Here is a 12370-nt window from a genome sequence, read left to right as displayed (position 1 = left end):
CTCCTGGCAGAGTGGCTCCCAGTGATTTTGTGTACCTGTGGATACAATGCGGAAGGACGCTCAACGTGATGAGGCTCAGGGTTTCCCCGTTTGTAGTGAAAGTAAGTTAAGAGTATCACACAGCCAGTGCAAAACAGCAGTTGTTTAATAAACCTTCTATCCAGCGCTTGTGAAAACTCCAGGAAAGGAAGAGCTACTGCTTTGCTGGGAGCAGTAGATTTGCTGTCTCTTTCCTCGGTGTGAGGCAGTCACTGCTAAGTGAGTGCCAGCTGGCATTCTGAGTGCAGCTGTTTGCCTAAAACAGTGGTAATATGATCACGTTCAACGACAGAAAATGGCTGTGTGGCCTGACTGCTCACTCAGAGCACTGAGGTAAGGTGCACAATGTGTTGATTGCAAAGAATAAGTAATTCTCCTATTCGTTCTAATGTTCCACACATTTGGCTCAGCATCTGAACATTCTTTCAGTGTACCAGCCTGTAATAAAAATGCTCCAATTAAAATTTAACACTTCAGAATACAGGAAAATTAATGGTTTCTTTCCTCCCTCCCCCTAGGTGCTCATTAACAATATTTTGCTATACCTGACATTCTTCTTCTTGTACGCCTTTTCCAAGAACAATTCTGTACCAGACCATCTGTTTTATTTTGTTGATTCGCAGCTAATGTATGCCATGATCAGCTAAAAAGGCAGGAAAAGAAGAAGATTGCTTATTTTTGCTGCCTTGCCCTTGATGATGCAATTGGGGTCAGAAAGTTTCTTTATGAAAGAGCCACAGAGCACGCTTGCCTAGAAGATATGTAGACTTTAGGATAGGCAGGCAGAAAAAGGGAGGCAATTTTTACAAAAGCCACAGTGTAAGCAGAGATTGGTGGCGTCTTTGGAAAAACAAATGCTGAACAGAGTTCTCAGAGGTGATAAAGACCTTCCTTAGGGACCAGGTGAAAGCAATTGCAACCCAGGAAGTTGCTTCAACTTGCTGAGTAAAAGATTCAAAGGAAATGATGTATTGTGTAAACAGACAGTGTGAAAGGGGAGATGCTCATGAATGTTTATTTTGTCTCTCCTAGCTGTTGTAGTTTGCAGTGTTTCGAAAGTTACCTTGTCCTGGCTTTAGAAAACACCTAGTTCAAAGTCTTTTGATGATGGCCACTGTAAGAGGTGTAAACTGACCCTTGTTGAATTCTGAGTCCCATTCCAAGTATCCATTCCTTTAATTTAAAATTTTTGTGCCTTTTGGTTGTTCAATAACTTGAAAGTACCTATTTTAGACTAGAGGAGGAGAAATGAGTTGCTGGCAGCACGGACAGTGTTGTAGGGCCTTGGTACACGTATGCAGTTAGTGCTACAATCTTTTCGTGGCTGATTACTTTCCTTTGCTCAAAATGTTCTTACTGCAAAGCCTCTCCATACCTGGGGTCTGTGAGTACATGGAATATTTGTGTGGGGAAATCTACTTTTTAAAGAAAGAAGGTGTTTTACATTTACAAAGGCATTCACACAGTGCTTTCAATGATACTTGTTGGCACAATCACGGCAGCATCGCTGTCCTCTAATTTCTTATTGCTTTAATTATTCTGTCTTCAGATTCACACTTCTCTAATTAATGGACGGCCTAGTGCTGATGATCCTTCGCGTGTATTGTTAGAATTCACCTCTGCTCGCTTTATTCGCCTGAGATTTCAGAGGATACGGACACTAAATGCTGACTTAATGATGTTCGCACACAAAGATCCAAATGAAATTGATCCCATTGTTACAAGGAGGGTAAGTTCTGTCAAGACAGTAGAAATGCATGTGTAGAAGTTTTCTTACACTTGTAAATGCTGTACCTGCCTTTGTTTGCCATAGGAAATTTTGGGAGATGATGAATACCTGTTGTTATTTGTCAAAATCCTAGTCTTAGAGGATTCCCTCTTCACAGCATTTTGTTATCTTCTCTGTAGCAGAACTAACAGTGTTATGTTTTCTGCTTATTGGTGTTATTAACATACATAACATGCCTATTAACATAAGCACACAGCTCCTTTGGCTGTAAATGTTTGGATGCAGGTGATTGGCAGGTGGTTGCTGTTAGGTAATGTCCTCTTGACTCTTCTGCTGCTCAATCCTTTGCTGTCTTTAGGATTCCTTGAAGACTTTGAGTAGACTTTCTACTAGTGGTACTATAAGTAGTCGTAGTGCCTGAACGCAACACTTCTAGCATTATTATATGATTGTTGCTAACACTAAAAATTTTACCTCGTGCTTTAGCTTAAAAGAATGGATGCAGCACTAGTTCTAGCCTTTCCCTTCTCCCTATCATCATGCCTTTTCCTTTTCATGTTTTCTGAAGGGAATAAATTCTATAGCATTTGCCATTTCATTATCCAGGGTGCATATAGCCTTTTCCTATGCTCGTGTTTGGTGTGTGCTGTGTATAAATTGACATGGCTCTTGTGACTTCAAACAAATGGAACTGTGCCAATTTATACTCTTTCTTTCACTAAGCCTGAATCTGTTGATCAAGACGCAGCTTGGATTATTACACTGTCTGCTATATTTGTAATAGATCAAAAAAGAAATAAAAGAGGACCTGACAGTTGTCACCGGGAATGAAGTCTGCAGCTTGGCACCTGCATTTTACAATCCATTTAGCAATTCAGTTTCTGTTTTGTCTTACAGTATTACTATTCCATAAAAGATATCTCTGTTGGAGGCATGTGTATATGTTCAGGACATGCGAAGGCTTGTCCACTGGATCCAGTGACCAATGTACGTATTTTTCTTTTTTGGGGGCATTTTTTATTTTTAATGTGCCATTGTGAGGAACATGAGAAAAAATATTGATATTCCTCAGAGTTCTGTGAATTTATGTCTGTTCCTCACCCCGAAGAACAGTCAGAAGCAGTGCCAGGATGAAACAGTGCTAGCAACCAGAATAATAAACATTCATACAATGTCAGTGGAGGCTTTCTCTGAAATGAAAGAATAGGTTTCAGGTAATTCAGTCCACCCTGAAACTCTCCTAGGAACAACGGAAATTTGGGTCATGCTGTGTAGCTGTAGAGGTGAGCAGTAACAGTCTGTCTTCCTTTTTCTTGTTGATATTAATCAAGGTGTTTCCTAAATGATTGTCAAGTATTTAATCAATACTTGCAAACAAATGATGGCTCTAGAATGGCGCATATATTATGCCAGAAATATTAATTGAGCGATCAGTCAAGCTAGTCTAGAAAATCATGAGCTGTTTATAATTTCTTTCAGCTTGTAGCTTTCTTTTTACACCATTAATAAACACATAACCTATACAACTGAAATATAGAAATATAATTTGTGACTGATGGTTCAAATCTATACACATGCATGCACACATTATCACTAATACAGAATTTCCAATCTGTAGCAGGAGCTTTGTAGGATTTAACAAAAAATCTTCTTTGTATATGACATTAAACCATTGTGTAGGAACTGATAAACAAAAACCTGGAAGAAATCTTACAGAGAATGCATTTACAGTTCTAAGCAGTTTCCATGTGTCCTTGTCAAAGTTTTACAAACTCCTTGGTTTAATCCTTCTAAGCCTTTTCTGCGATGGTGTGTACAGCAAGTGTTGAACTATTGTTTCAGATGGCCTTAGGTATCGAACTGCAGCATCGTCTCAGCGCCATCAGTTAGGATTGGGCCTACCTCAGAAAATAAATGTTGTTGATCCAATTAATACATACTTCAGATAATTTGGCTACTAGATAAAATAAAGGGATTTTGACAAGTGTGGTGTCTTGTTTTGCAGGATGACAAATACGTATTTGTTGTCTGATGAGTATAAAAAATAGCATGAGTGAAACAACTCAAGCCATAAGAGATTTGGAGTATTTGGTTTAGCTCTCCAGGGATACTCTTTAGACTGAGCCGAACAAAAATAGGCGGGCTTTGGCTTATAAACATCATGACTCCGGTTTTTAGCACAATTAATCTTTCCCCGAGCATTACAAAGAATAAACTTACTTGAATTTACTGCCTTGCTTTTCTGAAGCATTCCTCAACTTAACCTTGTTTTGCAAGATTTATGCTTCGTCCTGTGAGCCATAGAATTTCTCCACGTTAGCTTGCTGCTTTGACCTTGAGTGGTTTCACAAAGACCACAAAGAATAATTATTGGGAAGACAATTTTTGCTCCTCATTTCTCCAAACTACCGTTTCTTTTATCTTTTGCAAGCTGCTTCTGTGGCTCAGAGAATTTGGATGTTCCCTACAGCAATATTTTCATGCTGGGACTAAGCTGGGACTAAGGTGATCTGCTGAGGAATGGAAAAGCCACTGAAAGGGTGGTCCTGCTCCTGTTAGTTTAAAAACTTCTGCTGTCCCTCACATAGAGTTAGTTATGCAGTTAGAAGGTTACATGATGAGTTGACTCATGCAGTAAAAAATTAATGCTAAAGTTAAAAGAAAAGTCAATTTTTAATGGATCATCCAACAGAATTTATTTCAGTCTGCAGCTGCAGGATTGCTACATCTAAGGGAAGGGTAGATACTGGCTCACTCCTACCGCAAGCCAGATATCAGATCAGTTTGCCTGCAATGTGAAGCTGTACCTGAGGGCTGCTAGCACTTTGGCTTATTTGCCGTAATGGGGAGCTTTCATTCTCCCATCCTTTCTTCAGCCAGTTGGAATTAGATTCTCCTGCCTTCTTAGATTCTCCTTAGATTCCCTGGCCAGCTATCTTCCTTTGCACCATGGCTGTTTTCTTAAAATAGAGCTATAGAAGTGAAACACACGCTTTTGTCTCTCACTTGGTGAATGCAGGGTACATAAATGAATAAAAATGAATAAACAGAGGAATTACAGAGTATAGCCATTCTTAATGTTTTCATAATTTGAACTGGAATGCAGATTATGTACATGGACAGATTCTTCAAATCATCACATTGTGTAAATATTTGTTTTTCTTTTAAATTAGAAATCCATCTGTCAGTGTGAGCACAACACATGCGGAGAGACATGTGATCGGTGTTGTCCTGGTTTCAATCAAAAGCCTTGGCATGCTGGCACTTTCCTGGTTAAGCATGAATGTGAACGTAAGTTGAAAACATTACAGAAGAGAAAGTTTATTGCAACTGCTGGTGAAAACTGGTCAGATCCTACATGATTTTGCAATTAATTTTACTTCTAACCACATTTGTTTATGCATCAGTTGTTCACTTACATAGGCTGGCTCAAAAAAGTTAACAGAACAATTCATGTGGATTCATGGTTTTATTAAACTCAGAATATTTTAGTTTAACATGCTGATATTGGTGGACTACTGCATAAAAAATATTTAGACTTGTTTAATGTTTATAATTCCTGTGGTTTTGTTTTGATAAAATAACAGAACTGTATCATGATAAGTGAAAAATCTTTTTTATAGATTTTTCATTGTATTAAACTTTAACAGCATGACCTTTGTATAAATGACACTTTTGTATATTATAATGTTCAGCCTTGCTGAAACAAAATATTTGTACGTGATCAAAATGCACTTTGAGTTTGTGATTTTTTTAATGAAAGAATCATTGTATCTAGTTTTCCAACACGGAATCAAAACATACCTTGAAATATCACCTTTCCATAGGGTGGCAATTTGATTTTCAGATTTACTGTAGTAAGGATAGTTATAACTGAACTTTAACATCTCACTTCCAAAGGTCACATACCACTTGTATTTCTGAACATAATAAAATCTAGTGCTCCATTACATGTAAGTGTTTATTCCGTTGTAGGATTGCAGCCATAGTTTTACCATGAGTGGTTAAAAATAAATAAAAAGAAACAGGTATCCCCATAATAAAAGTAGTAATTGCTTGTTTATGTCCTGTAAACTTTGGTCACAGAGATCTTTGTTTCAGTAGGGACTGTGTCTACACTGGGAATGCATTCTGGAATGAAATCAGGGTACATCTATTTTCATGTTTAATTTTCAAGAGACGCTTCTTATGCCCTATTCAACCTCAGTGAATTGTACTTTCCTGGTGGAAACTGTTCCCTGGGATCTGGTTCAGATGTGAGGAGAATGACTCCCTGCAATGTTGACTAGCTTTGAATTTCTCTTTATGTGGAAATGAATGTTTTAATACCACAGGGAAAGGGAGAGAGTGAGCTACCTCATTTTCACAGCAACAGATTACTAGATTAGCTCTCCTGCATGTGGACCTGAAGCCTAAGAGTTCGAATCTGAACTTCTAAGGAAGTTTTAAGATTCAGAATCTCATTGTTCTGACCCAGTTCTTATACGCATATGTGCAAATCAAGTGTTTTCAGGATGTCTTTTGGCTTTCCTGTAAATTATTTTAATTTACTCATACCGTTCTGCTGCTTTCCTTGTAATTCCTGTTGTATTTTAAATTAGCTGACCCTTTCATGAACCACATGTATGAGCAACCACCAAAGGTTTCTGGACTATCAATTTAAACAGAAAAAAAAACCCTAAAACAAAACAGGAAGAACATAATTAGGCTATATCTGTCAACTTCCATACTCTCCCAGACAAAACATTGAGACAAAAATACAATATACAGAATTCCAGGCTCCGTTTGTGATGGGACCACATTACTTTTCACAGCTGAAGTAGTAAATTATACTTGGATGTACTGTTGGTTACAATGTATGCAGCACCAATGATAAAATGTTGACCAACTCTTTTTTAATATCTTAGTAACAGCCTGGTGTCTCCAGCCGCAAAGTGTTCGCTAACACAGTTCCTTCTCTTTAAGCATGCAACTGCCATGGGAAGACTGAGGAGTGTTACTATGATCAGGATGTTGCAGACAGAAATCAGAGTTTGAATGTCCACGGAGAATACATTGGGGGCGGAGTGTGTGTGAACTGTACAAGCCACACCGGTGGCATAAACTGCGAGACATGTGTCGACGGTTACTTCAGACCTAAAGGGGTAAATCCATGTTCTGTTGTCACCTCACTGTAAAGCTTGGTGTGCGAACCATCACTTTGGCGTGGGCAATTAAGTTATTAAAAGCCATAACACAGTTTTTATGTAGGTTAAATTCTAATTCTGACAGCGTAGTAGCTGCTTTTCACAGCTGGAAATCTGTAAAATTAACGCTCACACAAATCTGAAAGTGAATTGTGTTGATATGAAGGAATGCACTTGAGGTCAGGGCCTCCAGCTAGTGCTTCAATTTAATTTAAAGGAGGATGTGGTCCTGTAAACAGAACTTTTGCCTCAGTAATTAATTTGAAGATTTGTTATCAAAGATCAAAGAAATACTGCTGTATTTGATATTGGAGAAAGTCTGTAATTTTTATTTTTAAAATTTAATGTAGAATTAATAACCAGTGAAATTCTATAGTCTCATGAATGCCTTTCATTTTCAGTGCAGTGGGAATTGTTTTTTGTGTTTCATCATATAAAGCTGTATTTTCATCTAAGTTGAAGCTGTCAGAAGATGAATCTTATATTAGGTTGTATTGCCAACATGGGCTGTGCCTGTGCTTTAGACAGCTACACTATTAGTGTGTGCTTAAATTCTTGATATTTTGTCTGTATAGTTTCAGTTGGGTAAATCATGGCCTTTAGCCTGATTGGTTTTCAATCCTCAAACACAGAAAATATCAGCAAATAACAATAATTACATTCTCCCTAATATACTGGTTTTAGCCTTAGAGCTTGAGAAAAGGAGTACTGATCTCTTCAACAGTAGGGCACTTGATTTTTCCCTCTGAATCAGGTTATCATCCAACCAATAGGGATTTTATATATGTGTGTATAGCATATCTACAGTATGTGTATATGCTTAGTTCATGCAGAACTTTTAGTTTATATTCCCAGTGTGACATTAGACCAAGGTTTAAGTTTGGTTGAGGTAACCTTTTCAAGAACTGAAGGAAATTGTTCCATTGTCTAATGTTCACTTTTCTTCACTTACCCTTTTTGTTTAGTTACTGACCAACTAACTTTACTTATTTTTTTTAATCACGTTGACCAGAACAACTGAACTATTTTTCAGTATTACTTTAGATAACGAGTGCTTAAAATTTACTTCATTATATTTATTTGTTTTAATTATACAAGGGTCTGTTATTATCTCTTCACTTGGTTTTTAGTTGAAAACATATTTGTATCTAAATCACTTACATATTTCTAAATAAAAATCCAAAATGTAACTTTAATGCCTAGACTGCATGGGTTACGTTTGGCAACCATCTCACTTTTGCTAAAGTGCAAGCTACCTACACGAAGTCATTCTCTTCTACTTATTGTTTAAGAAGTAAATAAAAGCTTCCAATTATTAAAGGCAAGATTTTGTTTCGTAATCTCTCTGTTTTTATAGGTGTTGGCAGATAGCCCAGATCCATGCCAGCCGTGTTCCTGTGATCCAAATGGGTCTTTACATGATACCTGTGTCAAAGACGAGAAACATGCAGAAGGAGGTAAGATCCCTAAAAGATAGTGACGTTAAAGCTTAAGTTCAGCAAAGAAAAGCTGAAAAACCTTTGTGATACCTCTTAAAAAAAAATAACTCACTTTTAAAAAAATGTTTACTTCATATGAACAGTTATCCACCTGCATTCTTATGATACTTTTCTTTGGAAACTCAGATTTTATATTCCCATGAATCTTTCAGATTCATGCCTTGCAAACTTGGGTACATTTGGAAGAGTATTCCCCATGGAATATATTGGAGAATTTTGGCTTAAAGAGCTTTCTTCTTCTACAGAAGAGATTAAAACTAGTACAACCATAATGTTTCAATCTCTTTTCCTCTCTAAGCATATTTCCATTTGAAACCTAGAAAAAAATCTGTATGAAAGGTGTTATATTTATTTGCCATCTATATTATTAAAGTAGGATTGCAAGCTGTTTACCTGTAAGAGGTGTCTTCAAATAAACTGCACCCTTGTGCTTTGGAAACAATGGATTGACATATTTTTCTGGTTCTTTTGTTGACAAACTTCTGAAAATACTGTAGGAAGATAACAAAGAACTCAAGGTCGGTTCTTAAAGACATGTTTAATTGGGCTACTTACAATCTATTGACGAGAGGCGTTGTAGCAATCTTTTTTGAAATAGAGATCAATGGAACATAAAAGCAGCATAGCAGGCATGCAAATACAGGGCCCAGAGGTGTAAAATCTACTCTAACAACCATGTACTGATCACATCAGTTCAATAAAATGAGACTGATAACTGTCACAGTGGCATGTATGGTGGGTTGACCTTCGCCGGCTGCAGCTGCCCACCCAGCTGCTCTCTCACTGCCCTTCTCAGCGGGACAGGGGGACAAGATAAGATGAAGCAGCTCACGGCTCGAGGTAAAGACTGGGAGATTCCTTACCAGTTACTGTCGTGGGCAAGCCACACTTGACTTGGGGAAAATGAACATAACTTATTGCCAATTTAAATGGATTCAGATAGTGATAAACAAAGACAAACATCTGAAAAGCACTTTCCTCCCCCACCTTCTTTTTTTTGTTTTCAGGCTCGGCCTCACTCCTTCATTCCCAGCTTCCCTGCAAGTGGTGCAGGGGGAGGGGGAATCGGGGTCGTGGTCATATCGGCTCCTCTCTGACACTCCTTTCTCCTCATGCTTTTCCTCGGCTCCAGCGTGGGTCCTTCCCGCTGGCTGCCATCCTTAAGGAAAAAAAAAATCTGCTCTACCATGGGTCTTCTTTCAGGAAGTATCCACCTGTTCCTTCAGGGGGTACTCCATGGTGTGCAGTCTGGATATTTGCTCCACCGTGGTCTCCTCCAGGGGCTGGTGGGGCATCTCTGCTCCGGCACCTGAAGCACCTCCTCCCCCTCCTCCTCCTCCTCCTCTGACCTTCTCTAACCCATCTTGTCTGGGGGGCTGAGGCGTGCCCTGCAGTGGGTGGGTTGGAGCTGGCTGGATCCGGCTGTGTCCGGCGCAGGGCCGCCCCGGTCTCTCCTCACAGGGGCCGGCCTGCAGCCCCCCATTGCCAGCGCCTGGGCCCGGACACCCGGTACAATGAATCACACGGACTGACAGGAGAGACAGTAGAAGCAGAAGAGAGGATGAATCCTGAAGCTGGAAGAAACACAAGACTGTGAACGCCTGTAACAAACCTGTGGGTGAGAGTGGGCGGGTTACACATGTGCCAGCCTTCGTGCAGCAAAGCAACCTCTCTTACTGTTAAGCAGGACAACTTCTATTCAAATGTTTGCCACTACTGCCATTCAGTGCTTTTGTGAAATACTGAGGCTATGATTTTGAGACGGAAGAATGATTAATTCAAAGAAATCGCGTGTTAAGCAGCTGCTTGGTCTCTGGGTTCCTGGCTGTCGCTGCTGCAGTCTTTCTTGTCACACCTTCCGCGCTGGCCACGGGTGCGGACGCTCTGCGGGGGCCTGGCGGCTGAAAGGCAGTAACAGGCGGTCAGCTCTTCTCTCATGGGCAGAGGGGAGCAAAAAGATAAAGACGTTTTTCCATCTTGTTTGGTTGTCAGTAATAGTGTCATTAGGAGCTCTCATAATGTCTTATTCTTCCCTCTGAGCATTCAACAGATCTAAGCCCTCTCATAGTTGTTTTCTAAATCTGCTTCCGCTTTCTGAATCTGACTGGGTGGCCCGTGCTTTAACACCTTGCTTCCCATATCTCCTTCTGCCTTTTTCATCCTTTGATCTTCTTTCTGGTAAATTCTTCTCTTGCTTCTTTTCTGGACCTCTCTAGAAAAAGACTAAGACTCCTGTTTGGGCCCCTCCTTTCCTTTCTTGCTTTTTCTCTGTTGTCTCCATCCATCTAATCTAATCTAAAGATCATTAACTGTGTCTTTCTAATAAATCAAGAAATGTGTTGTGCCACCGTCTTGAAGATAACATATCCAAAATTGGATTATCTCTGTCTGTTTTGCCTCCTTTTACTTTTATTGGCAAGTGGCCAGTCCTGTTCGTCTAGGCATTCAGACAAGTTTTATATCTCAGCATTTCCTCCAGTCCTGAGAATGAGAGAATTCTTTTGTTCTCTTCACAAAATTAAAACTTTCATCCGTTTTCTGCCTTGACTATAACCAGCTTCTCCTGATCTTCCTGAAACTTGACTCATTCATCTGCAGTTAGTTGGAGGCCGGTTGCTTTTGAGCACAGTAGAGTATTCTTAGTCTCTGTTTAATCTGCCGTTTGTAACACATGAAGTAATTTCTTTCCTTTATGGTTTTTTAAGCCCATCAGTGTCTCCTCTTTCCAGTTTATTTACTGTAGAGATTATTCTGTGTGTTTTAACTACGTTATATATGACAAGCGCAACAATTTTTATTTAGGTAACAGCCATCATATATGGAATTCCTTCCCCAAAGTAGTCCATGCATCTGTTCCTGAAACCAATGGTTTGTGTCCTGCCCAGTCCTGGGAGTCCAGTGAGAAGTGGACAGTTTGCACTGTCTAGACAGTGGCCAGAGGAGAGTTCTGTTACTTATTTTATTTACCACTTTTAAGACCCCCAAGAACAAAAATAAGTCAGCTCTACACATACCTGGGCTTTGTTGCCATTCTGCCTACAATGGTCCTGTTCTTTGCTCCTTGTACTTTTTCTTTACTTTTGCTTTTCTCTACTTGTTGTACTAAATAAGGTTCCAACACACTAGGAGAACTGTTTACTTCTTGCACATTATGTTTGATTATAGTGTTTGGACCAGCAGGCCAGATTTGTGACTGTAATGTCTTATTCAACATAAAGACCCAATAACACTAGTTGAAAGAAAAAGACTTCTTAATTTTTCTTTTAAGGAAAGATTTTTGTGGTAATGGAAGCGGTTGTGTTAGAATCAAGACCAGATCTGGATATAATTTTTAGCATAAAACTATCCTGAAAGCAGATCACCTTTTACCTTTTTTTTTTTTCTCTAATTTATATTCAATACCCTGATAAAATTCTTTTTACTGTACACTGCTCACCCTGGGCAGCAGTTGGGTTTAAAGCACTGGGGAGCCTTCATAAAAGAAAGGCTGGAAAGCATGATCTGTGTGAAGGAATCTACCTATTCACCTGTGAACCAGAATGAATGCACACTGGGTAGGTTGAAATACATCTCAGAGTTTGCTGGCTGGTTGTTTAAGGATAAATTGTTTGCTTGGTGTAAGATGGGAATATGCTTCTTAAATGTGTGGTAAGCAAATGAGTTAGGAAGATTAAAAACATTAAACTAAAATGGAAATATGATAATAAGGAAAATCACTGGGAATATAAAGCCACCATGAACAGTTCTCAAGGAAAATAAAGCTGGAGGCTGTACATTCTCTGTGTGCTTGAATACTGTAGGTAAGCAACAATTAAAATGGGAAATTGTAGCAAATAACGTAATAACTGGTACATTGGTGAAGTGCAATAAGAGGATTTAAATGACTGCATCCTGTAGTCATCATCAGGTTTCGGGAG

General features: G+C 39.1%; 1 protein-coding gene across 10 annotated transcripts in view; it reads left to right on the top strand.

Moving 5' to 3' along the window:
- Positions 1-12370, top strand: part of LAMA2 (laminin subunit alpha 2) — a 376159-nt gene that overhangs the window by 141390 nt on the left and 222399 nt on the right. For all 10 annotated transcript variants that reach the window (XM_074580763.1, XM_074580762.1, XM_074580760.1 and 7 more), the window contains exons 5-9: positions 1589-1768; positions 2666-2755; positions 4942-5059; positions 6734-6912; positions 8312-8411. In XM_074580763.1, coding sequence (XP_074436864.1) covers positions 1589-1768; positions 2666-2755; positions 4942-5059; positions 6734-6912; positions 8312-8411 — 667 coding nt within the window. The remainder of the gene's footprint in view (positions 1-1588; positions 1769-2665; positions 2756-4941; positions 5060-6733; positions 6913-8311; positions 8412-12370) is intronic.

The sequence above is a fragment of the Larus michahellis genome, chromosome 3 (assembly GCF_964199755.1).
Source record: "Larus michahellis chromosome 3, bLarMic1.1, whole genome shotgun sequence".
Lineage (NCBI taxonomy): Eukaryota > Metazoa > Chordata > Aves > Charadriiformes > Laridae > Larus > Larus michahellis.
The sequence above is the reverse complement of the archived record's forward strand: the minus strand, read 5'-3'. Positions and strand labels throughout refer to the sequence as shown.